The sequence below is a fragment of the Amblyomma mixtum genome, chromosome 5, assembly GCF_055824585.1.
Source record: "Amblyomma mixtum isolate Tamu chromosome 5, ASM5582458v1, whole genome shotgun sequence".
In the NCBI taxonomy this organism is placed as follows: domain Eukaryota; kingdom Metazoa; phylum Arthropoda; class Arachnida; order Ixodida; family Ixodidae; genus Amblyomma; species Amblyomma mixtum.
Genome location: NC_143016.1, coordinates 152931734 through 152959375, shown reverse-complemented (window position 1 = coordinate 152959375; position 27642 = coordinate 152931734). Strand labels below are relative to the sequence as shown.

The 27642-nt window shown below is 47.3% G+C and overlaps 1 protein-coding gene and 1 long non-coding RNA gene across 2 annotated transcripts; both read right to left on the bottom strand.

Moving 5' to 3' along the window:
* Positions 1–743: 743 nt before the first annotated feature.
* LOC149344177 (uncharacterized) lies at positions 744–20316 on the bottom strand. The gene is made up of 6 exons (XM_089547162.1): positions 20123–20316; positions 16642–16861; positions 11174–11365; positions 5643–5960; positions 3500–4073; positions 744–1172 (listed from the first exon to the last, which is right to left on the bottom strand). Exons 1-6 carry the CDS (start codon positions 20277–20279, stop codon positions 816–818), a joined length of 1818 nt encoding a protein of 605 aa, XP_089403288.1. The 5' UTR covers positions 20280–20316; the 3' UTR covers positions 744–815.
* Positions 20317–23296: 2980 nt separating this feature from the next.
* LOC149344176 (uncharacterized) lies at positions 23297–26404 on the bottom strand. Its single transcript, XR_016282758.1, has 2 exons — positions 26150–26404; positions 23297–23463 (listed from the first exon to the last, which is right to left on the bottom strand). It is a non-coding gene; the product is annotated as an uncharacterized LOC149344176 (long non-coding RNA).
* Between the last annotated feature and the right edge of the window lie 1238 nt (positions 26405–27642).

Here is a 27642-nt window from a genome sequence, read left to right as displayed (position 1 = left end):
GGCTTATTTTCGGGGAGAAATCGGGCTTAAACCTATTTCTAAGAAGTACTCTCTGGGCGCAAGAATCAGGCAAAACGAAGTTTTACCCCAAAACAAAGGGCCCTAATTCTACCGTACTGAAGCGAGACTCTCACCTGCACCACCACAGCTCCTCCATTATCACTCGAACTTCTTTAAAACACATTAAAGTTTGTTGTATTTCATGTGTGTTGACCCAGTTCGCTCCTGAGTAGCCTTTCACCATTCTATTGCGCCGCCAAGAGCTGGAAGGCAGAGTGCGTCGAACACAGAAGAATGCGAGGCAGCACGCCTTAGTGCAGCAAATTGGTTCTTCATATAGCAAAAAGTTTACCACCCAAGGTGAAACAAAGTTTGCTGTAGCCACGGTAAAGGGATGCGACAAGCGAAAAGTGAAATATGCCACCACTGTTGTGAAGGCAATCAGTTATCCAAGCTCTGTTAAGGCAACATAGAAAAAGGAATCGAAGTTATTGACATAACTACACTATAAAAATGATCAATGAAACTGTTGATACAGACACCTGCATTAGGAAGTACAAGAAGAAACAAAACAAATGCTGAAGAAAAAACGTGGAAAATGAATATATTTGAAACAGACATAACACTGCAAAGAGTGAAACAGCACACGGACTACATGCTTTTTCATATCTGTCATTCTTTGTGGTTATTCAGTTCACCATTCTTCGGGATACAACTGACTAGCCAGCCACAAAATCCGTATATGCTTGTAAAATGGTACTGTGCGCTGTAAGACAGCAGTGTCCGAAGATGACAATTCAACCTCGGTGCTAGCACTACTCGCCGAAGAAGGAGCACTTGACCGCCCGCGTGGCACAGCCGAAGGCCTTGGAGTAGGCGGCCACGTGGCGGACAAGCTCGTTGCAACCCCGGCCTAGCGTGCAGCGAGTTCGGCAGAATGCCACGAACAGCATCATCTCCGGTGTCAGGCGGGTGCTGAGTTCGCGCACGTCGTAGTAGGCGCTCTCGTTGGCCACGGAGGTGCGGTATGCCTCCAGAAGCACCGCCAGGGCCGCAACGCCCATCAGGACGTCCTCGCGTTCGGCGCACACCGCCCTGTCGAGGAAGGCCCGCCGGCTGGCCGGGGAGAGCCAGTCGCGCAACTTCCGATCGTGGTCCAGCAAGGTGCCCACCTGCCGGCGCAGAGCAAGAAAAGTATGGCACATGGAGGACAATCGGAAATATACAAGGGCATAGCGAGTTAAGGGGTGTGGAGAGCTTAATGCACTGCTCACAACAAACCGATTGTTACGAGGTATTTTGCACGATGTCATCCCACTGAATTGCCATGCTTGTATCCAGGTGCTACAGGATCACGTTTGTGACATCGATGATACAGAATCTGCCAGAGAGCCTTGTTGGCTGTGCGTGCGGCAGCGGCGCCCGTGTATATAGTAGCATCTCGAGTGCCTTCAGAGTCATTCAAGCGCAGTGATGGCATTTCGATCGGAGCGGGACGCAGGCGCGCTGCTATTCGTTGAAGAGCCAGCGATAACACAATATTGGCGCTTGATGAAGCAGCAGACGCAGCTATGAGAAACGAGGACAGACACGGCGCTGTGTGGAACAAGAAACAAGCGAGTGGTGCGATGAAAGTACTTCAAGTCAGTGAAGATGCTAAGGAAAGAGCAACGTGGGAAATCAGAGAGAAATTGGCAGTTGTCTGCAGTACGCTGAACACTTATGCCTTCATGTCAGTTTAACCGGGCGGAGAGGCGGCAACAGTTTTCGTAATTGTAGAACGCCAAGAAATCACAAAAGTGTTGCTTTTGTAGCGGCAGTCTCTTTAGGACAATACTTCTCACACTCCGAAAACAAAACCAGTCTTGTCCTTGACAACTCCTGCTTGGGAACGCTTGCCGTATTGCCGTTGAGTTAGTTGATTGAAGCACGTTTGCTGCACCACAGTAACGCCTAGAGAAGAAGCAGTGGGAATCACGTGGGAGAAACGTGGTACAGAGGTGGGCTGCATGGTGCTGAATGCGTCCAAGCAGTAGATGCGGGGCAGACATCGCAGACTGTCGCTGCCACACCTAGGAAGAACGTCATAAGAGCACGCCAGAGGTTCTTTACACGAGGCACAGAAGGCGCCGGGCCGGGCTCAGTCTGGAGTGAGAAAGACTGGGGTCATACATTGGATTAGATGAGGTGTCTGAGAACTGCGTACCTCGCGCTGTCCCGGCAGAGGTGTAATCAAGATCAAACCTTAACTGACAGGTTTTGTGAGCGCATCGAGCGTTTGGCGGCGCCCCCGAGTGAAGCGGTGACCAGGAGTGGGGTCATCAACGAGCCCACTTAAGGTTGCCGAGATGTGACGGTCTACTTTAAGGAGAATTCGAGGCGAGAGACTTCAGGAAGGCGGGGATTGCTGTTGCTCCCCATTTCGACACAAAGTAGCCTATTAGATGTCTTAAGGAATAACAAAACAGCTTCGCATACCAACTAACCAACGTAACAAAGTGTGAACGCCGTTGGAGGCCTTCGATTCTGAACTTGCCGCGTACAATGGTCACACGCACCCTCGACACAGACAATCCGAGGCGAAAGATTCAGCGTTCGTCTTTACGCCTAGCCTTTCTCTCCGTTGTCAGTTTTGCACTGTTTCAAATGTGACTCTTTGCATTCATGGGTACGCTCACCGCGATTCCACGGAATTTGCCTATTCATGGCGAAATAACGTTCTTCCAGAAAGAGCATAAATACGTCAGTAGCACTAGTTGTACAAGTCCGCACGTAGGGTGCCATGTATAGTGCGCATTTACGAAATTTTCTGGCTTATCAAAACTTCATTAACAATAAACATGACAATTGTTATCACGTGACGCTAACCTAAAAGTCTAGGCTGACTTAGTATTCTCCTTTAGCGCCCCTTTAAACTCAGGCCGTGCGCCACAGGAATGCTCGCAGTGATTTCTTCGGCTGCTCGGCCTTCCGAAATCCATATAAAAAGATAACACGCAAACTGTCTATATCCTCTCTGGAGGGTCCTTATTATCTGAGCGAAGACTCTCTTACCCTTTTCCGTGCTACTGAAATTGCTAGCCAGTTACGACAAGTATCTAATTCACACCTCTGCCCCAACACGCACCTTCATTTGGGGTATGCTGATTAAGATCCCACAGCCTTATCGTAACCTTATGTGCGCGAGTATGAGGAGCTGTTCGTTCTATTCGGAAGTAATTAGCATCCACAATATCATAAAAGTAACTAACGTTTAAATGTTCATTACCTAATTACTATTTCTCTAATCAAAATCGCTCTGGCTGAAGACTTAATCTTTCTCTCAATACAATCTAACCGCTCGCCATATGCAATCCCGGTGCCGAAACAGAGAAAGCACCCCTCTACGTTATATACGCCTCTGCACGGGGAGCGTGCTCATCTTGATTTCAAAGCAGTGAACTTTTAAGACTAGCCCTGCGAGCGTTTCTGAGTGAAAACAATGTTACAGAAGAGTCACCCTGTAGTCCAAGGCTTGCACCACTGCCTGCGCCATGACACCCCCCAGGCTTCCATAGAGTGCCGGCGGCGGCGCGCCAGCGTCGACCATCAGCCCCATCACCACGCTCGGATCGAGGTGCACGCTATTCCACCAGGCGTCGTACTCCAGAAGGCGCGAGTGGCGCTGCAACAGCGAGTCATCCAGGGGCCAGTCGGCCTCGAGTAACTTGTGCTGCCGCGCAGCGTCCAGCCATCTGTCGAAGACCGTGCGGTGTGGGGGAGGCCACCACTGGTCTTCTGTCACGACTGCTGGCGGAAGTGGGGTCGGCTGGTCCCTGGCCAGGCGTGATCCCCCCAAGAACAGTGAGGACCAGGGCTCCAGTGTCACGCTGCTGACGATGGCGACGGCTTCTTTGCGCGCCTCCTCGTCCATCCACGCAGCCGATGCAATCAGGCGAGACGCTGCCGACTTGATGTCCCGGAAGATAACCTTCACCGCGTCCAGGCCTGACTGCTGCAGAGTGGAGGCGACACGGTGCAGCAGCAGCGCCGACTCGTAGCGGCTTTCGGCTGCCGCATAGCAGGTGACAGGTCTGACGCGAAGAAAAAAAAAACGTTGATAGGAAGTTCATTGGTGCTGATGTCAATTGCGAATCATGGTGTCGTATAATGTCAGATCTGTTGCTATCACATTCTCTGTACCGTCGTTTGCGCGCACCTCCCAAGTGCAATTTTACCCTACTGCAGTATGGAGGTATGTCAAAATGGCATCTCAGTTCAAACCCACGGCCAAAGGCTGGAACAAACCTGTACCACATTTTCATTAAAAACGATCGAGAGGAGACAACCTGTGGTTTCTCCTGAACAAGCCCGTCATAAGCATTTTTCAAGGTTAAACTTCATTCCACCGACAATTCGTTGTGAAAGGCTACATTACAAGTGCAATAAGAGTCAGGACATAGCAGAGCTGGAAAATCAGTGATTTAAGGAAACTTTGTATAAGCCGCATTAAACGTGGTGGACAGCGACCAAATGCGGTCGCGCCGCCGGCCTTCTTAGGGCGCCTACAACAGCCGCATTTGACGCATGCCACCCCCACTAATAATGACATGTTACGGCCGGTGACAAGTGGTCAGTGAAATGGTTTGGTTTGGTTTATTGGGGTTGAAGGTCTCCGGAAATTTAGACCACTCGGGGTTCTTTAACGTGCACTGATATCGCACAGTACACGGGCCTCTAGAATTTCGCCCTCATCGAAATTCGGCCGCCGCAGCCGGGATCGAACCCGAGTCTTTTGTGCCAGCAGGCGAGCGCCGTAACCACTGAGCCACCGCGGCGGGTAGGTAGGCAGTGACGCAACTAAATGCATGTACCTATGTGGAAGTTATCCGCGACCGACCCCTGTATTGCGCTTTCTGTCGGACAAGCTACGAAAAACCAAATAACACTGTGAAGGCAGGAAATCGCTGCACGCAATTCAGCCACAAAATCAAGCAACTTGTGGCACGTCGCTTAGCTTATCGACAAAAGAAGATTCCGTTTCTTCCAATTCCGGTGAGAATTGTGCAATCCATCTTGTTATTTGGCTTTTGTGAGCTAACTGTCACAGCATAGGACCACATGCCTCATTTATTTTTTTTTGTTGTCACCTCTGCTTTTGTCCACCATTGTGATCCAGTATCAATGATGCTTGCTGAGTATGCTGAGTACGAATTGGAGTTTGTCTGTATGATAGATAGAGTAGCGGGTTGTAAAGACAAAGTATCTACTCTTACTGAAAACGGAGGTTTTGTAAGTTAGAATGGTTCAAAATTGAAATACAGTTATCGTTACCACTAGCCGTTTCCGCAGGTTAACAACGGTGACGTTCAGACAAACATCTGCGTGCCTATATGTGACGGTACACTATACCACCAATACTTTTCCATCTCGACGTTAAGAGATTGAGTCGAGCGGCTAGCAAGAATGTTTCATTTTAAAATCAATGTTGCGGAAGAACAAGTGCGTCCTTTACAGCAGAAAAAAAAAACGTCAAATTCTCTAGTAAGGCACAGAATCCGTTTTTTACAAAGAGCAAAAATTAGGTCTAGTTGACCTCAAGTGCTCCTTAATGAGGTCGAGTTTACGCAGGCATGAGCTCGGCGACGTCGCGGAAAACGTGCCTCGCGTCTTCGGCAGCGGGCCCCAGCCTGTGGATGGTGTGCAGAGCCTGGCTGCGGGCGATGTCCGCGTGCTCCTGGACAAACCACCAGGCCACGAAACGCAGCAGCTCGCGGTTGGTGAAGCGGGCCAGCAGGCGGTTGAGGGCCGCGAAGGGCGCGCCGTCCGTGAGCAGCATCCGGTCGTCGGCGCGCAGCTCGTGCGGCCGCAGGTGGGCCCCCAGGAAGGCCATCCACTGGGCGCTGCTCACGTTGGGGGTGTGCAAGCCGACAGCGCCCAGGCGCACCGACCGAACTTCCCGGGCGGCACCGTGCACTGACCTGCGGCAAGAGTGACCCAGAGTCCCTGCTTTTTTCTTCCATTTTGGACCCTCACTGAGGTTTCAGAAAGACCAACTGGACCTCACGAGCCCAACAGGAAAACGTGTAGAGACCTGAGCAATTGCAACATAAAAATAGAAATGTGAAAATTGCTGGCTTCGATGGAAACATACCAATGCCGCAGAAGTGTTTCGTTTAGGGCCACTGGGGCCTAAACATGGTCATTATCAAGAACTGTCCGGAAGAGACTCCGGGCTACGCATCGAGCATTCCAAGTAAGCGCATTCGGCGGTAGCAGGAAATGGAGTACTAGGTGGCTCATATTTAGGGAAACTACTATAACCAGCGCTAGGGCACGATTAAGCAAAAAACATTAACCTTTTGCTCCTTTTGCTCTCAACATTCCCTGGTTAACTTGTGTCGCAAGGTTTAATGGACCATCACGATCAAGGTGCGCATGTGAGTTCGGGTAATTCACTCCTTCACGCAAGCGCCCTTGTATCATATACCTTTAACCTTTAACGCCATTCGTGCGGCGTTTTTCAAGTATCAAATAATTTTTCCTGTCAGTGACTCTGACAGCTATACTTCATCCATGCGCTGCGCACAATGTCGCACCCCTTCGTTTGATGCTACGAGAAGCGGCTTCACAGTCCGCTAGAGAAATGGCACTGCTCTCGTTTGCGTGAAGTCGAGCACTGGTTGTTTACATGAGCGTGAATTTCATGAGTAAAGCCCGCAGTGCGCCTAGCGTCGAGCTGGACAATGCTCGTCTAATGTGTTAAGGGGAATTTCTCAAGGCGAAAAGATTTCATATAAACGATTAGTATTAATTAGCGTCCATGCGCCGCCATACGGATACAGTCAATGCAAACCTCTACAGCTTTCACAGAAATTTCGTAATTAAAGAAAAAAAAGTTCCCGGTCTGGAGACCGAAGTCTGGACCTGCGCTTGTTCGGGGGCGTCGCTGAACGAACTAAGTTAACTGGTGAGCACAGCTAGCGGATGGTAGGGTGACGTCGAATAGACCCACGTGATAATAGCTGTACGAATGCGTTTAGGTGGACGCTAATGAGTAGTTACTTCCTTACTAGAGCAGGGTACTCCATCAAAACTTCTTTTTGGGCTAGTTGGTGCATGTTGAATCTAAGAAAAATAGCAGCGCTAAAGCCTGCAACCACAGAAGAAAGAACAGGACACAGGCGCTGACTGTCACGTAAATTTTATTGATGGAAGGCAAACACCTTAAATAAGGCGAGGAACAGAGGTGAAAAGGAGGAGCGTGAACAATCGGGAATGATAACCTCCTTTTCACCTCTGTTCCTCGCCTTATTTAAGGTGTTTGCCTTCCATCAATAAAATTTACTTGACAGTCAGCGCCTGTGTCCTGTTCTTTCTTCTGTGGTTGCATGTTTTAGCGCTGCTATAGTTCTTGGATTCAGGGTACTGCAGCGGCGCAAAGGCGGCGTCCGGAGTCTCGGAGTCGCTAATACGCAAGTACAAAACAGATATAAGTACAAAACAGATTGACATTCCTCCTTTCTCCTCCTGCTAAATCGATTCCTTGACTCTACAGAGTTAACGTGCACTTCGCTAGGTGGGTCGGACTGAGTCAGCCAGAGCCCTGCCGGCCGACTTGGTTCGACCCGACGGCCGCTCAGCCCGACCGGTTAGCGTTTTCATGAGCCCGATAGGAAATTTTCAGCACGTCAGACCGGCTTGAGCCCAAGTTGTCGAGTTCATGCAAATGTGCACCCTGTTTAGTCGCCAGTGGAGGTCTGACATGATGAGACAATGAAACGTATGGCATCCTTGGCCGCCATTTGGAGGCTTCTAACTCGCTTCCACAAACCCGCATCGGCTTTCGTCCTCACGTGTCTGCCCAGGACCTCTTTCTCATCCCAGCAAACTTTCTTCACCTGCGGCAGCTCTCAACTTCGTGCCGTTGTCGCAGTCGATGTCCGCAAGGCATTCGACTGCGTCTCTTTCGAGTCCATCTTTTCCTGTCTATAACTTAACTGTGGCTCCCGCATGCATAACTGCGTTCGTGTTTTCCTCTCTAATCGCAAGACATGCTTCCGGGTATTTGACCTCACTTCTCTGCCTCATCGTTTCACCTGGGGTACCCTTCAAGGTGACGTTCTTTCTTCTACTCTTTTTATTATTGCCATGGCTCCCCTGGCTGTTAAATCGTCATCCATTTCCGATCTTCATCACTTCTTTTATGCCGACGATATCCAACTGTGGTACTCGCGCGGCTCTCCTGGCCATGTGCAAGACACTGTTCAAAAGGGCCTGGATCTCATCTCCTCCTTCCTTGACCAGGCAGGCCTTTCTCCCGCGCCCGAATAATCTGACCTACTACTTCTAATCCACTCTGCCTATCAACGAGCACACAACTCACTGATCTCCATCGCCCTGGCCGGTTCCCAAGTCCCCAAGGTTTCTCAGAGCCGCGCTGTTGGCATGCCATTGCGTGCCACCAGGTACGTCTAGGATCTCCATGCGGCTGTTTCTACCTGTAACTTTGTCCCTCACCTACTTAGCCGAGTCGTGAGGCTGTCTTCCGACCTTCGGGAAGCGCACGCATGTTCACTGGCACATGCGCTTGCTTAAAAGAAATATTTTAGTTCGTACCATACGATTCCTTCACCCAGATGCAGATGAACACACTCGCCACAACTTCCACAGCCTCTATAAGGCTGCTCTCCGCCTTTCCACAGCCACCTCCACCGATCAACTTTTGGTCCCCTGGTCTATTCCATCTTCTCCGCACTCTGTTTTCTTTTCACCGCGATTCACAAGTGGGCCGCCTCTTCACGGGCGCTGGCTTCTCAACCAGGTTGCTATTCTACCATTAGGACGGCTCCTATTTTATTCACTCCCGCCCTTTGGAGGCACCTAACCTATGCATACTTCGTCTTCCTTCCAATATGTTACCAATCTTGCATGCTGGCCGCCGACATCCTGCTGCCTTTCATCAAAGTACACCTTTCATTACTCATATAGTGGCGTAAACGTATGCCTCTCACGTGGCACCGCGCGGCTCCACTAGCCAAGTCCTCTTTCAACCCATTTTTGCCCCTGTAACTCACACTTGTAGTCCGTTCTACTCTCCCCGACATTCTCTCACTCGAGGTCCTCTTCATCTATACCCAACAATTCTAGGAAAAAAACACTTTTGAGCGAGAAGCCGTTTATGAACGAAATTTTTTCATATAATGTAAGACTTCACTATAATAATCGATATATCCGCAGATCACCCAGGGGCATTCTTGTAATATTTTTTTCTATTAACGTTCTTGATATCGACAAGAGCGTTCCCCATTGGTTTTCTATGGCAGTCTGAACTGCTCGATGCGATCGATGGAAACACTTTAAAAGAAAGATTTTGCTACATACCAGAAGAATAGACCATTACCTTCAATATTTACATAACAGCTAGTATCTTACAATTTTCCACTTTTCAAAATTGTTGTCTGAGAATGTTGGACATGTCACGCCACTCAACACTGTCATTCGCTCCCGACAGTGCTTGGTTATACCATCTACAATGATTCCCAGGCAGGCATTCGTGCCATTCAATCAAGAACACTCCCACCACATCTGTCCACGGAACTTGAGGCCGCACTCGCGCCACTTCACTGCAGCTTTGCCCCGTCTTTTTCCGGTGGATGCCTGGACAATCGGGGATCGACGGCAGCGAGCTGAATAGCCACCTCGCCCGTGAAACTCTCATCCGGGCACCGTTGATCCCCTGGCCAAGGCCCTCGAAAGCGGTTCGAGCCTGTCCCTTCGCGCCACCATCAAAAAGTATTACGACGCTTTCCGCCTCTACTGTAAACTCTACCCTGACCCTCATCCTTGTCTTTCTGTGCGGGGGGCTCACATCCTTCGACAGATATAACTTAACACACATGTTGTCACACCTGCGTGGCTTTATCTATACTAATTCCGTCGTGATCCTCCATGTCCCAACTGCCCTGCCCCTTATGCCAACCTTTCCCACTGTTTATTCTTCTGCTCGGATGCTCTCAAATCGGGTTTATTTCCCGCCTCCTCTCATACTGCCGGGACCTGGCTCGACTGGCTTGCAGCTGAAGGTGAAGGCGAACAGCGCCTACTCGTGTAGCAGGCGATGGACGTCTTAGGCGGTTACGTGTTGCGCCTGGATGCTACTACTACTAATAAACAACTGAACCTGGGTTTTCCTGTTTCGAAGTTCGACCTGTGCTTATCCTAGTTTACATGAATCCGACATGAGCATGTCGAGTCGGTATCCGGGCTGTCGAATCTGAGAGTTTACATGAATTTGATAACACCTTGCCCAGTGGCCCTGTCGCACTGGTATTTGTCTATGGAGCTCATGTAAACGCCCCGTATATCAGTACATACTTGTGCGTTATCCGCTAAAGCTCATTAAAGCAGCTGCGGTACCTTCGAGTGCGCCGCTTTGCTGACAATCTGCAACACATGAATTTATTTCTTCATCAGGCTAGCGTTTCATATAAAAAAAAGAAAGAAAAACTAACAAGGTCTGATGGTCTGCGGCCGAATTTCAAAACATCGACTGCACGCATCACTAACGAAAACATCAATAAAACGGAGAGTTGAGCTAGTTGGTACATGTTTCTTGGAAAAAACAGCGCTAAACGAAAGGACAACGAAAAAGAGTACAACAGGACCGGTGCTGTGTTTCCAAGATACGAAAACATCGTGGAATGCTCTCGGTAATGAAAATGAAATAACGCATATAAGATCACTCGACAAACCTCAAGTAAGTTGCATTTGTTGGCACCATGAATTCCATATAGGGATAAGCTAGGCATGCCGAAAAATAAAGGCTGCCTAGTCATAGATAACGAAGCGCGGTATGAACACCGTATTTCTTCCTGCAAAAAAAAAAAATAAATAAATAAATCACCGCGTTACTACCTTCCCGTGTAGTGGTGAAATTTTTGTTAATAAAAAAGAGCAGTATTTCCTCCAACGCAATGAGCAAAAAGTTTAGTTAAGCGACTATGTCATTCTGCTTTCACGTAGGGCGTGAATACCTGCTTTCATTTTAGCATCGTAGCCTGTTTACAAAGCATACCCTGCTCGCTTAGAACCTTAGGTTTTTGGGAGTTTGAAATGCGTAAGGTGAAGAAATGTTCAAGCCTGCCATAACTGAAGTACACATGCATATACACGCATGAACACGGAGTCGTGCCTCGAGATAATGTTGTTGACAGCGTCCTCAGTCTCCAGCAGGTCCTCGATCCGCGACGTGGGCGTGTTGTCGGCGTTGAACAGCGCGTAAAAGGTCTTCGCGTAGCGGAGCCGTGCGCCACGCGTCGACGTCAAGCTGAGCCACCGCTGCCAGTGCACGCTCGTCGGAACGGCGATCACGCGCAGGCTGTACCTGGAGAGGCAGTGCGCTGAAGTGAGATCCCTTGGCACATTTCATCGATTCCTAGCGCCTACGCTAAGTACGCAAGAGGGTTCTTTATTTTAGGCGCGGCCGAAATGGCCACTCTAGATAAACGGAGATTTGACATGCAATATTGTAGAAAACTCGCACAGCCGATAAAAGGGATTTGCGATAAGGTTAGGAATGCCAAACCGACGTAGGCCGTGAGACAGCTGTTGAAGCACGTTACCACGGTGTGATGTGTAAAATCCTGAGGAAAAATTGGTATGTTCCAGAAAAATGAGGCGCTTTGAGGGTTCGTCAGATCTCTGGGTGCACGTTTGACGTCGAAAACAAAACCTGCACTAGTGAGAATTCTCGAATTGCCACTGCTGTTGGAGCTTTATAGTGCAAACGCTCCCAGTATAGCTGATTATATCTTGACGAATGACGGTGAGTTTAAATAATTTATATTTATCCTACAACGTTTTGCAAAGTTCTGAGGGGATTGGGCTGCTAGAAGCAGCGAATGGCACCATTTTTTCCCAAGCCACGGACATTTGGCACGCAGCCTAGAGCTGCTTCGTACAACGCGTTTTGCAGAAAGATGCCACATGCGCGTTACGGCTTGGCGTGATACTCTCCAAACCGCAATAAGCACGTCAATTAAATAAGCCTACTTGCTTCACTGCAGCGCGGAATTTTTGTATGCGATGTGATTGCGGCTGTTCTGTTAGTAAGAAATGGTGCTTTACCCTTCAGCTAGGCAAAACAACTTTTCAAATGGCTAAAATACTTGATCTCATCGGAGTGTCTTGAAGCCAAGAAAGGAACAACAATTGCAGCGGCGCATTGGAGCGATGGGGTTGTAAAGCTACTCAAGAGGCCTGCATTCCAAGAAAATTTTGCGTTCTGCCGTATACGCAGGCAATGTTACGCACCTTTGTTCAGTTCCTGCCATCCGTTAATTTCGCTATCTGCCACATACGCGAGGAGTATTCAATAAGCTGTCCATCCCGCTATGTTCTGTCAGTGTTAAAGACCTGACCTTGTCTGTGTGCGTTGACACGTGTTTGGACATGAAAAATACGCCGTAGCAGTTTAGTCTGATGAAACCACTGCATATGACAGGATGGCAAATGAAATCATTATCACCAGCTTGAATACGCCCACTGCAGGAGAAAGGAATCTCCAATAAACCCTCTAACTAACCCTGCCTTGTGTTAGCTGCGTCCCCCTTGTCACCGCAAACTTCCTAATCTCATCCGCCCACCTAACTTTCTGCCGCCTCCTGCTACACTTGCCTACCCTTGGGCTCCAGTCCGCTACCATTAAACGACCATCGGTAATGTTGCCTTCGCGTTACGCGCTCTGCCATACCCAATCGTTACTGATTTTGACTAGAATGTCACAACTCGCGTTTTTTACCTGACCCACTCTGCACTGCGTTGTCTTCAGGTTCAGCCCCTTTCGTTAGCCTCCACGTTTCGGCCTCAGAGATGAGTGCCGGCAAGATACAGCTGTTAAATACTTGTAACTTGTGAGGTACTGGTAAACTGCCACTAATTATCTGAGAGAACCTGCCAAGTGCGCTCCACCCTATTCTTATTCTCCTGGTTATTTCACTCCCGTGGTCCAGATTTGCGGCAGCTACCGACCTCAATAAATGCATTCTCTTAACGCTTCCAAGTTTAAGTGTTAACTGAAAATAAAGTGAAGGATTTATAGCTTCTTTCCATGATTAATTTCATTGCAAACGAATAGGAGTAAATAAATCTACAAAAGGATTATTGCTGTATATGGTGATGATGCACCTTTCTAGCAGAAAGTAGAGTTTTGTGACAAACAATTTAAGTGCGGGAGGGAATCAACAGAAGATGGTCCCCCTTCGGTGTGACCTGTTGAAGCATCTTCAGAGGAAATATCAAAGAAAATTGAAGGCATGGGTTTGGAAGGTTGTCGGGCCAAAGTAGCTGTCGTTGGTTTTAAATTAGGCGTTTCAACTGGCACGGTTGAAGTATTTTTCGTGATATTTTGGTGACAGTAAAGTTGGGTTGTTGGCCGCGGTACTGACTGTAAATGAATGAGCAAAAACAGGTACACCGAATTTCAGCCAAGAAAACTTCTTTGTGTTGTGGAAAACGCCAGGAATTTCTTGAATTTTTGCGGGCGATGAAACATCTTCTAACCTGCATGCTGCGGAGCTTGGTAGGAGTCCAAGAAAGTTTTTTTTCAGCCGAAGTACGGTCCAAAAGTTATGGCAACAGTTTCTTGTGATCCAAAGACATTTTGATAGTATGCGTTTATGCCACACAAACTAAAAATTGCTGGAGACTCCTATTCTTCAGTAATAAAGGTGTTACGCGAAGTAGTCAGAGATACGCCGTGGGAAGCTGTCAGCAGCTCACGGGTCTCGGAAATCACAAGCTGCTATCAAGAAATATAGGCTTCAAAGAGCTTTACAATCTACCTTACAGTCAGACCCAGTATGCAGTTATCTTTCTCAGCCTTAACCTGAAGAAATTTTAGAGCAGGCAGCGATTCAACACATTCAAAGAAGCGTAGCCGGGATCCTGCTTGCAGTAAAAAGTCTCCTAGTGGTCGTAGGCCATGCAGTCACTGAAGGCGCCATAAGAAAAGTACGTTGGTCTAGTGGAATTACATTGATAAACAGTAAGCTGTATTTTATCACAAACATTTGTTTTCAAGTGCAGATAAATAACTCACCGACCATCCCATCTAAAAACTCAGCGCGGCGCGAGTACTGCAATAGGTTTTTTTTGTTTTTTTAGTGGGAGCTGTTTACGGAATGCCAACTGCGGGTGATCATACGTAGCACAGTGGATGTAGTCTTGCATAGCGCCGATGTATGGCGCTGCTGCTCTCGTGGGGTAGATGGCTGCCGGTGGCGCCCAGAATATGTAGCGGAGGAGAGGTAGAAATCGAACTGGCCGCGCGGATGAGAGTGAAGCACAGCAGAGAATACGAGGGAAGGGCGATACCGTGAATCCAGATTCGCCAGCAGGAGTGTCTCGTTGATTTCGCGCAGTTTAAACGATTACGGGTGCAGCACCACTATCACACGCACAAGTGCTTCAAATAGACTAGTGCGCGCCACTGGGTCAACGCACTGTTCACGCCGAGCGACGAACCAGTGGTGCTCTTATCGTCCCCTCAATTACTCGCTGCAATTGCATTTCGGGATTCACGCAGCGTAGCGTAAAAATGGGCAATTTTTCAAAGAAACTTTTCAAAAAAGTCTAAAAATTGTTAGATTTCTGAGGGAGTAGTTTCTAGGGGAGTATTAGCTTAATTACGATGAATGAGCACTCTTTCTGGGCCAAAAGTTTATACGGTGATGAAACTGGAAGAGTTACATTTAACTGAAAGTTTGGAAGGCTCTTTTTCTCCCTAGCAGCACGCCAATTCTTAGTATGGTCTCCAACAGCGACGAGACACAGTGTCCAGCTGTCCTGGACAACACTTTTAATTGTCAGGCAACCGTGGAATACTGTAAGATACTGTTGTGACCATACTGACGGGAATGGTCTGACCTTCCGATGCTTAGCAAAATCTTGCTTTTTAACTTCGTGCTGCGATTGCACCAAGTAGTTAATGATCCCATAGAAAACCAGTGGGGTAAGTTTCTGACAATAAATAGCAGCAAGCTACAAGCGTGAGTGGGGCGGATTTGCGGGGGTATTGATTGTTATGGCGCTATCTTATAAAAAGCGAAAGTATTGCGTTCATAAAGAACCTTCTGTTGAAAAAATACGGTTTTCCCGAATTTCTGGTTATGCTTTAGTCGCCGGTGGGCGGGTGGGTGGACGGATGGATGGATGGACGGACGGACGGACGGACGGACGGACGGACGGACGGACGGACGGACGGACGGACGGACGGACGGATGGATGGATAGGAGCGCCCCCTTTGAAAGGGGGTGGTGGCAATTGCCACCATGCTCAGCTTTTCTTTATCTATTCTTTTTTAACTGTATTTGTCAATTCTAATTAAGATTCGTCATCTTCTTTACCAACTGTTTTCTACACTTCTAAGCTTATGTCACATCTCTGCTTTTCAGCCACCAATTCTCCAATCGCTATTTGCTAACTTCCACTGCAGATTTATTTACATGACCATCGTTATCTTCAAACCCTTTTCCCTCAGAAAGAGTGACTGTGCGTGCATCGACATCCGGATGGATACCATCACATTTGAGTATGAGGTGTTCAATTGTTTCCACAAATCTACCACACACTGCACATATGTCATCTTTGCTAAATTTCTTTTGGTAGCGGCGGTGCGCAAGACACGTCCTGCTACCTGAGAACAGAGATGGCGACTACTCTGTCACACCCGCCTTACTGCTCGAACCCAGAGCCAAATGTACCGCCGGCTACTTCGCAAGATGAACGTCCGAAAGGTACGCGCTTCGCGTCTGGCGAGGAGGTCAACAGCGCAGCTGCATTATTAGTAGCATCAACAGCGATCATGTGGGAAAGATGGTGTGCCCCTGCGAAGGACGACATTCTGAAATTGTATATAAATATAGCCTCTCTCAGTTCTGCTGTTTTATAAACTAGTCACACCCAGGACGGAGAAGTCATTGAACGCCACTCGAATTATGACCTGAAGTGCCCTGGACACTTGTGTGTCTACAGCCGTTTTGGCCTTTAGCCGTTTTGTGTCTATTCTTGAAGCGATGATCAATAACATATTTTTTTGGAAAACTTTTAAACTGAGGAGCGTAAGAATGAGGAGCTTTTTACGTTCTTTTCTTGTTTCGTCTTCTTCCTTGCTTTCATCACTGCTGTGTCACCCGTCTTACCTTCGAAAGCATGGATTGGCAGCCGGCCCAACAAACTGCTGTTTAAAAAACGCAGCTTCTAGTTGCACTTGAGCGCCAGGAAGAAATTTAAAGGAGACAACTTTTTACAGTCACGAAGGAGATGCCAATTCAGATGGTTTTACCTATCAAATAGTAAGGCCCTGCTGGAAGCGAAAATGAAAAAGCTGCGTGTTGTATGATGTTGTGCTGTAAAGTCCATAAGAGCCCATACTCGCTGTGGCGCAGAATAGAAAAAAATTCGTGAAGAACCGACGGTTATTATTGATAATTCAAATTTGCTCCACTTCTCATTGCATTTAGGTGTTGCAGCACCCCAGTGCTAAAATTTGAAACGAAGCCTAGTTCTCCCTCGACCTGCAGTGATTCCCACGGCATCGCGTTTCTCTGTGGAAAGCACCGAATACTTCCAAGAATATGGCGTAAGTTTCTGTACACGTGCCTCAACTCCTGGGGCAGCCGTCGCAGGCTCAGCTGGAACCAGAGCTGGACGCCCCAGTTGATGTTCAGGTCCAGGACGACGTCGAGGACGTGCCTGTGCCGGGCGTCCAGGGAGTGCGGCCAGGGCAGGCCGATCTCCTTCAGGAAGGACACCACCGACCGGCTCTCGCTGGCGGAATCGACGTTGTCGGAGATGCACGCGTTGTAGAGTGCGAACGCCGCTGCGGCATAGAGAATACAAAGTGCACGCTCTCGACATATAGCGGAGGAAAAATTTCTAGGGGAAAGTTCAACTTATATCTGTAATGTAAGCATTTATTTTATACCCCACTTTTGTGATTTAATTTTCGAACTCACTGTATTTTCTCTGTTATTGCTGTTTTCTTTGGGAAATGCATTTTTCGTCTCTTTGGACTACTTGTCTGAAATTTCCTGGTCAGTAAGTTTTTATATACCTCAACTTCCGTGCGTTTCCCTTTGACCTTGCTTTGAATGCTTTTGGTATGTTTGGTTTACATTTTGTCTTTTCGTTTTATTTTGTCCTGACTTTCCTCTGCAATGAGAATTGCTCCGTGGAACTATCATGCCAAGAAATAAATAGAAGTAAAATGTCATATCTTTATAGCAAAATAACACCATGATGCATTACACCATAAATGTGCCATTTCTGTTCATCGTATGGTTAGAAGTGACGGCCTGCTACTTCATAAATCCAAGCGAAAATACATTTTGGCGATAGGTGATGTTCAGGCAAATAAATGGCGCTTTGAATGGAATTTCAGACTTTTCTGGGTTATTGATTACGACTAAAAATAACGCGCTTCAGTTACGCTGATCAACGCACTCGGTAAAACAACTCGTCCAGCATGTCACATACAGAGAAAACATCATTACATTCAGACCATCCACGTCGAAAAACTCAGCATGTGATTTTGAAGTGTGTCTTGAAGGAATCAAAAGCGGTCAAATCAAGAAAAGCTAACTGCAATCTCCTCAATACTCTTTTTGTGTAGTCTACCTCGTTTTCGATAGTAAGACAGATTGTAGGAAAGGCCTTACAGGAAAGGCGTGACGCATTCTAGGCGGCTAATAGATAGCGGTAACCACACTAGGATATTGACGCGACAGCGTGAAAGGTGCCGTTCGGCGGAAAACCCGGCATCGGTGTGACAAGAAAATCAATCGTGATTGGTGGAGAGTGTAGTGACGTAGAATAGCAGTTTATCTGGACAGAAAAAAGGCTGCTCAAAAAGAATCAAACCACTGTCCTTTGGATCGAGAGAGGGCCACGCTACCACTACACCACCGAGAAACATTCGTTCTTTGGGAAAAATGGGAGCTTTGTATGAGCACCTCACACCACACAGCATAGAAATTACATTACAGGAACACTTAGTTAATTGGGGTCATTATTTATCATCACCAATTAATAAGGACGACGATGTGTGATAAAGCAGTGCATGATGGCAACAAGCGTGTCGGTGTCTGCGAAAGGATGCACCAGGGTGCCCCCAAACGACCACGGATACTCTCTAACCCTACCGCCTCATGATCGCAAGATCACCTTAAGTGTGCCCCAAGTTTGTGGCCTCTGCGCACGCTGCTGAACGTGCCCCGGCTTCCGTCCGCTTCTATTCTTAGACTTGGGCAGCGTACATGTCCTCCCCGGCCTTCCCACCTCACATCTGTGGAACGCCCACAGACACGCCCACTAGTTAAGGTCGTACGGGGCTCACGTGACCGTCTTTTTCTCGTATGGGCTGGAGCAGCGACAACGGCGAGTAGCGAAGGCAGGACGAGCGAGAATGTCACGTGGCACGTTTTTCATGAGGTGACATGCACTTTCTTTGCTGTGCCGGCTGTGGTCTCGCATTTCGAATGTCTTTTAGGAGACATTTCTAGCAGTTGTGTTTCCAGTGAGACAAACTGCTGAATAATGAAAGCTTATTATGAGCTGCCTCCAAAGAAGATCATGCTTAGTGTGTCCTGAAACCCAATTTGTGTAATTGTAGCGCCCTACGGTGACAGCACGCCGGTTGGCGATTTTGATGCAGTACAGCCACTTTTCAATGGCTGTTGCAGATACTAACCTTGCACATGAACATCAATGTCATATCGCTGTTTACATGAAGCGCATGAAGAAGTCGCCCGCAACCCGATCCCCGCGTTGGGGGCATATGCTTGCATATCACTCTAAGCCAAATCCAGCCTGACGTCAGGGCGTTTGAAGGAAGCACTCTAAGGTAGCATGCTATATAAGTTTTAGTATAAATGATATTGTCGGTCATTTAGTAACCTAGAAATTTCGTGTTTTCTGGTTGGGTAAAAATAAACTGTCACAGTGTGAAAAAAATGCTTGTGACTTAGTATGTGATGTTTTAGGGTAAAGTTACTCTCGACGGAACGCATGTTCTTTAAAAGGAAATCACATCATTGTTGGTCGCTAAATATGCGAACCCAAAAGATAAATTCGTACTGCTGGAAACGTTAGAAACGATATGACGATGGGTTTGAAAATTGCTCTTTCGAACTTCACTTCGCTGGCGATTTCCGCAGGTGAAGAGGCGCTGATGTCACGCTCACGCCTGCGTGCCGCAGTGACGCTTTCTAAATGGCATGGCTGTGCGTGGAAACCATGTGGTTCGATAAAGGCATTTGCCTGACCACTGGCTGCAAATGCACTTTATTTGCATGGTTCGTATGTATGAGGAACCTTCTATTTTATTCAGCACGAACGAACTTTCAGTACAGGTGTACGGCCACTGTCAGACGAATACCCTAGCAACAGCACGAGGCCGTCACAAAATTGAGGCACAATGCGCTTAGGTTGTGGGGACCTTGCTTCGCCCGTCCCCTGTGGTTGGCTTCCCCGCGTCACCCTCTCTAGCATAATTAGTTACCGTAACTAACAATGGAGGGCGCCGGCGTAACAGCGACGCGTGCGCCACGAACGGCGTGATTGCTGCGCGCGCGTAGGGCTCTTTGGCTGGAGATTTCGGCGCGCGCTGACGTTCAGGCGCAGCCCTTCGCCCTCCGCCAGCGCTGCGAGGCCTCGTGGTGGGAATATCATCCCGCCAGCTCGTCACGTCTGACCACGGAGTTTCCCGCTTGCCCTGGTGTGGGCGAACATTCGCTCGTAACCCTGCTGGTGAGTCGACGACCTCGATTCCTTAGTGTGTTTTGTTGCTTGCTGACATAATTGTAAATGCCTGTTTTTGTGTCATCCAGAGTGTCGTACCTTTGTTTCATCAGAGCAAGGCTCGCCGTGATCGGCGCGCGATCACGGGGTGAGGTCCCGGTGGTTTTGAATTGTGTTAGGCGCAGTTAAACGGGGAAAACTTATTTATCTTTCAATTACAAACCCACAAGGTGCGATATTGTTTGCCGTCAGCTTCGTGTTAGTTTTCACGCTGTAAAACTATGCCATCGCATTTACGAAAGCAAGTTCGCCGGCGAATGTGACAACTCGTTTCGGTTCTCACCGGCGGGTCTGCGGTGCTGCTCGAGGAAGCGGCTTCCGTGCAGGGACCACTGCCAGTGTATCGAGTCCAGGGCGCTGGCGAACAGGTCGCTGTGCCAGCGCACCCGCCTGCAGGTGTAGGCCTCGGCGTCGCAGCACGCGTCGGCGCTAAGATCCATGCCCGACGCCAGCCATGAAACATGCGCGTGGCAGCTCGCCGACCTGCATCGTTGCATAGCTTCGAATTGATATGCTGACTAGGCGGCCGGACTACGATACACACCCTCTGCGCATTGTTACTAACCGTGGTGGGAGCCACAATGGTAATGACTCTAGACAGCTACCGCTTTTGTTAGGAAGAAATCAGATCAGTTGATTCTAACCATGATAACTGCAAGTATAGCGTGAAACTTAAATTAAAGCTTAGCAATCGTGCAAGGTTTTTATGATCAGGGTGCTTAGAACTACAAGAATAACATTTTTTAACTGATCTTGGGAATTGTATAAACAGCGAGTGATTATTTTGTGCCTCCAAATATGCAGTCATTTTTGGCTAGTTAGCGGAAGCAGAAAGGCTGAAATCGTTTGGGTGCACGGAACGCTCTTTAAAGGTAGGGTGCCGTTTCTTTTCGAGTAAAACTCGATTTTACCGGATTTTTCCACTTCGAACTTATTTCCTAAAAAACAAGTTAAACCTGATTTCTTCCGAAAGTTAGCCTTGTAGAAGATGCTGGCTTTCCTGTTCACAAATGATGAAGACACCGCAAGAAAATTTGTTGATATCTAGTGCCTATACTAGAGGGGTGTCTTTGGTCAATTAAGTATCTTAAGCATATTTTAAACCTAGCGCTGTGTCGTCCGTTTTCTTGTCTTTTGTGCTCGTCTTCGTTCGCGCTGTTTATTCAAGATGCTTAACCAACTAGCCCGCCAAAACGTGCTAACGCAACCTATTTTAACGCTTGTTTTCCTAAGGCGGATGAACTTGAAAAGTTCTAAAAGAAATTTAGAAGTGAGAGGCCAAAATATGGCTGTCGACAAAATGTGTTATCGGGATCACTCTATGAACCGCTATCCACGTTACCGATGCCGTGAGCCAAGACTTTCCGCGTTCATCGCTATGATGTTAAATGTTTTGACCCCGTTCAAATAACTGAGGACGATTCAGGCACGAACGCATCGGCCCGACGCTCATCCTACTTTTCGTATTACAGTTGGCCCGGCTGTCTGGATCACCGTCGCGGCTTCCCGGTTCGCCAACACGTGCCAACGATTGCCAACGCAACTTGCTGGCTTCTACTAACTTCGTCACACCGGGCCCAGTGGTTACTGCGTCGGCGCATGTGCGCATACTCCAGCTCTCCGACTGTGGCGCACTGATGCAGCGGGGCGTATAAAAGCTGAACTCCTGGCCCTGCTGAGGACGATTGCTGAGTACGATTCAGGCACGAACGCATCGGCCCGACGCTCATCCTACTTTTCGTATTACAGTTGGCCCGGCTGTCTGGATCACCGTCGCGGCTTCCCGGTTCGCCAACACGTGCCAACGATTGCCAACGCAACTTGCTGGCTTCTACTAACTTCGTCACACCGGGCCCAGTGGTTACTGCGTCGGCGCATGTGCGCATACTCCAGCTCTCCGACTGTGGCGCACTGATGCAGCGGGGCGTATAAAAGCTGAACTCCTGGCCCTGGACGAACCATTGCTGAGGACGATTCAGGCACGAACGCATCGGCCCGACGCTCATCCTACTTTTCGTATTACAGGTCTGTAATACTCTTTACTTGTACACACATTTTGTAGTTTGTGCCTGGGTCGTCCTAAAGCAATGAGTGATGATGAAGGGTCCGGTACCCCGTCTAACACGAAAGAAAAGAGTGAAAAGCTATTCGACAAGGCTCCAACTACTGTGAAAGAAGTTGGAAGTTTTCTTGTGAAGCTTAATGGCAAGTTGGAAGCCTTGGGAAAGAACCTGAACCATGAGCTTGGCACCCTGCGGGGATCAGTCGAATTTATGAATGAAAGTTTTGAAGAATTTAAGAAAGAACTGGCCGAGTCTCGTCGGGAGATAAGCGAGCTTAAGGAAGAGCAGAATTATCTAAAGCATGAAAACAGTGAACTTTCGAAACAGCTGCAGCGTACTAGAGCAGAGCTAACTGAACTTCAGCAGTACAGTCGCAGAAATAACCTTGAGTTAAAAGGCATCCCTACTACTGACAGCGAGTCACTGACAGGCATTGTCTCCGCTCTTGCCACGAAAGTTGGAGCAGAAATAACGGTGAACGATATTGACCTCGTGCATCGAGTGCCAACAAAAGACAGGAACAAATCGAATATCATCGTTAAGTTCAGGTCAAGTGATGCCCGTGATAAACTGCTCGAGTCGGCAAAAAAACTCGCTTAATCACATCGGACCTTGGCATTTCTGGATCAACATCCGTGTTCGTAAACGAACATCTCTGCCCAGAGTATAAAGTGTTGCTTGCTAGGGCTATAGCGGCGAAGAAACTTCACAACTGGAAGTATGCATGGGTATCTCGTGGCCGGATCTTGGCGCGAAAAGCAGACAACTCGGACGTGATCCGAATTTCTACACAGGCCGACCTCGGCCTTATAGTCTACCCTTATAAAAATTTCTATAGAAAGTCCATAGACTGTCTATAGACTTTAGTCTATGAAATCTATAGACTGTCTATAGACAAATCCTTTAGACTGGTCTATAGACAGTCTATAGATTTATGGCCATACACTTTTAGTAGACTTTTGTCTATAGACAGTCTATAGATAAATGTCTACTGAAAGTCTATAGGTCTATAGGAAGTCTATAGACACATGTCTATAGACAGTCTATAGACGATCTATAGACTTATGGTCATACATTTCCTATAGAGTTGTCTATAGACTGTCTATAGACGGACTATAGACGACCTATAGACTTATGGCCATGGACTTCCTGTAGATTACTGTCTATAGACAGTCTACAGACAAAAGTCTACTGGTCCAGTAGACATATGTCTATAGACTGTCTATAGACATTCCATAGGTGTGTGGCCTGGCAGTGCTATAGACCTTTGTCTATAGACAGTCTATAGACCTCTGTCTACTAAACTATTAGTAGACCATTATCTATAAACTGCCTATAGACAGTCTACAACCACTGAAAAAAGTCACCAGAGTTCACAAATGACACGATCAATATACTTACAAATTTAGTTTTATTTCCAAGCTATCCAGGCCGGGAATATGCAATACATGGACCATAAGAATGCACAATAACATAAATGTTGAAAGTAACAGTCCCGCTAGTTTCCTCAGAAGCATTCTTGCGGCCTGTTGTCTGCAGTCAATCATCCGGGCATGTTCACCTGTACAGCACAAAGGAAAAAAATAACAGAGGAACTGAAAAAAAAAATTCCCATACCATCTCTACACATGTGCTTTACAATGAAAGGCATATCCTGGCTATGGCATTCTAGAAAGGCAATCTTGATCTTTTGGTTTGGTTTTATGGGGTTCAAAGACCCAAGGCGACACATGCTACAAGACGCTGAAGTGAAAAGGCTGCGGAATAATTTCGGCCAACTCTGCAGAGTACACAAGCCTTTAGCATTTTGCCTCTATTAAAATGCGACCGCATAGGCCGGAATCGAACCTGCATCTTTCAGGTCGCCAGACGAACATGATAGCCACTGAGCTATCACGCCGCGGCGCAATCATTTCAGTAAATACACGACAGATTATAAGTGTCTTCATAAAACATTGTAACAAAGACCCGTAATCCCTGGAGCACTCTACTCTGAATCCAGTACTGATACTGATTTCTGTAGGGGAATCCTTTTACATTATTTTTAACAGAAGACATTGAACAATTGTGCCACATATCTGCATTGACTCGCAAGGAGGTGTTAAGAATGCCACCTCCATAAAATACAGATTCAGCGCACCTTACACAGGGATCCAAAAAGAAGAATATTGCAGCATTTATTCTTATAACCGCTATAGAAGAAGCGCTTCAAAATATCCTGCGTGAAGCCTGGTATACCCGGCCAAATTTTTAACTGGCTCTGGTGTTGCATCGCTAAATGCACCTTGTAAAAAAGTTGCCTTTTAGCTACACTGCTGGCATATTCATGCTGTAATTTGACGAGTGAAATGTCATTTCGTGGTTCCTTTTTGTTCATATATTGTTTGAGTGCAGCACTTGCGTGTTTAGATCAACGTTATCAGAAATATTCGTCTGCCACTACAACAGCTGAAACAAGCGGCAGACGCAGCAATGAATCTGGTCCATATGGCCTCATCCTCTGGGTAAACTACCACTCCTTTCATGGCGGACAAGTCGTTTACCTAGAGTAAGTGCAAATGCGCCACCAGAACCATTGGTGCGTATTCCGCTTGTTTCGGCTGTTCGTAGCAGCAGACGATGAATATTTCTGATAACTTTGATCGAAACACGCAAGTACTCCACTCAAACGTTATATTAATAAAAAGAAACTATGAAATGCCATCTCACGTGTCAAATTACAACATGGATATGCCAGCAGTGTAGCCAAAAGGCACCTTTTTTACAAGGTTCATTTATCGATGCAACACCAGAGCCAGTTAAAGATTTGGCCGGGTGTACGTAAGTCGATACTCAAACGGGCACAAGCTATACAAAACCGGCACGCAGAAGCGACCAGTTCACCACAGATTTGCGCCTATAACTTGAAGCACAAAGATGGAACAGCATACTCATACATCTGCGCGTGCTCTTAGAAACAAGCGGGTTGCAGCGCTTCCATGCCGCGCTCATTATTCAGAAAACCCATACTGCACACAGAGGCTGCAGCTGCGCCGTTTCAAAAGGAGTCGCGAGTTTTAAGACAACAAATTACTGTCACGATAAAATACCGTCTGAAATTCAATTAGTCTTTCCTTCAAGTGCAGCCCCAACAGCGCCGTAAAGAGGTGTGTTTCTTGCATGGAGGTAGCCTAACCCAACGCTGCTAGAAAAATCAACGAAAGCATTGAACGCGCTCAAAGTACGAAGTATTTAAATGAAGCAATTAACGCTTTCAAGAGGTGCATCTATAGTAACACGAGAGCTTAATTTAATTTTAGGCGCAAATAAGCGGCGAATTACATCGGCGCTTTCGTAAGTTAGCAGTCTGAAATCAGAAACACATACTTTGCCTTTCGCGCAAATGGTATTAGAGAAATCTGTGCACGCGTGAGCGGGATTCATGAACGAACCACTCGGAAAGAAATGTAAGCCACCTCTTGTCGAGCCGACCTTTACCCAGCTTTCAAAATGAAGTGCCCGCAGGCGAGCGGGGGCGGCCAACGGCTCTGATGACAGACATGGAGGAATCCGTACGTGTGCAACGACGGGGAGACGGGATGGAGCTCGTGGGTTCTTCGCGGTGTTTGAGCACGCCGGCCAATCACGCGGGCAATGAATTTTATACCATCACACTAAAAGAATTCCTTCAGCGCTGCTTAACTACAACTTTGACAAACGTCTCGCGCTCCAGTCTGTAGCGTTACAAGACACCTTTGCTGAAACGTCGGCGCCCACGACGCGCACCGAGCGAGCGTCCATATACGTAGGAAGGAAATGCACACCTCAAAAAGAACAGCACTCCAAGGTCCAGACAAGCGATAACACAAAGATTAGAAAATAAATGTAATCCACCACAGAACGAGAGTGTATGTAAGTACGTTTTCGGAGGTGCAAAGTAAATTGAGCTCACACGGCGCTAACTAACACACAGTTCCATTTCGGCCGTCATTCACAGGCTAAACGACATTTCTAGCCGCGCGTGTACCTTGAAACACGAAAACTCTAGTAGACAGCTCGCGAGGAGCGGCTTATCAAGGGTATCGCACAGACTGCCTTTCCGCGCGTTAGTAAAGACAGCGGCACACAGATAAGCGGCATTAGTCGAGAACACGATGGCTTCCGCCTTAGAAACGAAGATAGGAAGTTTGTCACTGCGCACATACACACAGCTCTGCTTAGAGTGGTTTAGGAGACCAAATGAATAAAATATAAACGTATAGACTTACCGTAAGCGGACGATGCAGCTGGATTTTGAAGAAAACGTAATCCGCGAAAAAAACGCCGACTCCACCGATGCAGCCACGCACAGGGTTGTTTGCAGCCCGAATGATTTTCCGCCGTCTCGTGGTAAAACGGTAAAACGTGAAACAGAAACCCATTTCACGGTCGTATCTTTATCGCTCGCACTCTTTCCGTGTGGAGCTTGATCTGATATCCAAGACCACAGAAGGTAACTGGTTTATAAGCATGAATTCTTCGCATACCCTCTAAAAACCTTATTGTTTTCGTGAAAAGAGAACCGAAATCTAACTGCTTGACTGTATACGCGCCGCATCTCCCACCGAATAGTATGTGGTACAATTCTCAAATAATAATTATAATGTTGCATAGCAACGTCTTTTTTGCGTGTGTTCGTGTTTAGAAAACTGATATGCTCGACATCAGCGTGTCATCGGCTCCGAAGCAACAGGTGCAAGGGTAGGAACGAAAAAATACTGGCTTTCTGATTGTTGCGTCGGTGAACTTATTCACGTGAATACAAACTGCAAAGGTATAAATGGGAGATGTTAATCGCACAGAGGACCAGGCTCTTTGAGACTATTCTGAGGTGTTTCTAAGCGATGGGCGCTTCCTTGAATTCCCACACCCGTCTTTCCCCCTTTATTTTCAGGACGTTTTAAAGAGAAATGTAGAAGCGTTGATGAAATGTGTCTGATTTCAGCGCGTTGTACAGTAACGATCGAAAGATGGAATGGAACTGTGTCGAGCGATTCCTTTAAGGGACAGCGTATTCATTCGATGTAGTACAGTTTGCGGCGCCTTTACTTCAAGAACGGCTGCCTTTCCGCGGCTTACTTGTTAGCATTAAATATTTAACTGTATTGACAATATACGTCACGATATAACGAAAAGGAGCTTGTCAAGGCTCCTGAAAATATACAGGTGGGTGTTGTAATGTCCTCACGCAATACTTTTTTAATTTCCGTAATAGCGAAGGAGGTGGAGGACTCCCGACATAGTTGCGGTCACCAGATGCAGGTCCCCGCAGCATGCAGTGCAAAAATAAATTGGCATTGTTCTATACTTAGTCGAAAGTCAGTGTATCGAACATTGTTAGATAAAATTAGGATTGTTATAGACTGGTCTATAGACAGCAGACTATCTCTAGTGTACAGTGCATAGACGAAAGGAAATTGAGGTATTTGTAGACTGTAGTCTATAGAGAGTCTATAGACCGACTATAGACGAAAGGAAATTGAAGCAGCTATAGACCGTAGTCTATAGAGAGTCTATAGACCGTCTACAGACGAAAGCAAATCGAGGCTATAGACCTTAGTCAATAGACAGTCTATAGACCATCTATAGACGAAAGAAAATTGAGCCAGCTATAGACTTTAGTCTATAGAACGTCTATAGACAAAAAGAAATTGAGGCAACTACAGACCTTGGTCTATAGAGAGTCTATAGACCGTCTATAGACAAAAGGAGATTGTGACAG

Bases quoted from the DNA above. Each gene is read 5' to 3' on its own strand.
- LOC149344177 (XM_089547162.1), bottom strand. From the start codon at position 20,279: ATGGATCTTAGCGCCGACGCGTGCTGCGACGCCGAGGCCTACACCTGC. The intron at 16,862-20,122 runs GTGAGAACCGAA...TCTATGCCGCAG, and splicing joins GCAGCACCGCAGACCCGCCG to CGGCGTTCGCACTCTACAAC. The intron at 5,961-11,173 runs GCACGACTCCGT...CTCTTGCCGCAG, and splicing joins GTCAACAACATTATCTCGAG to GTCAGTGCACGGTGCCGCCC.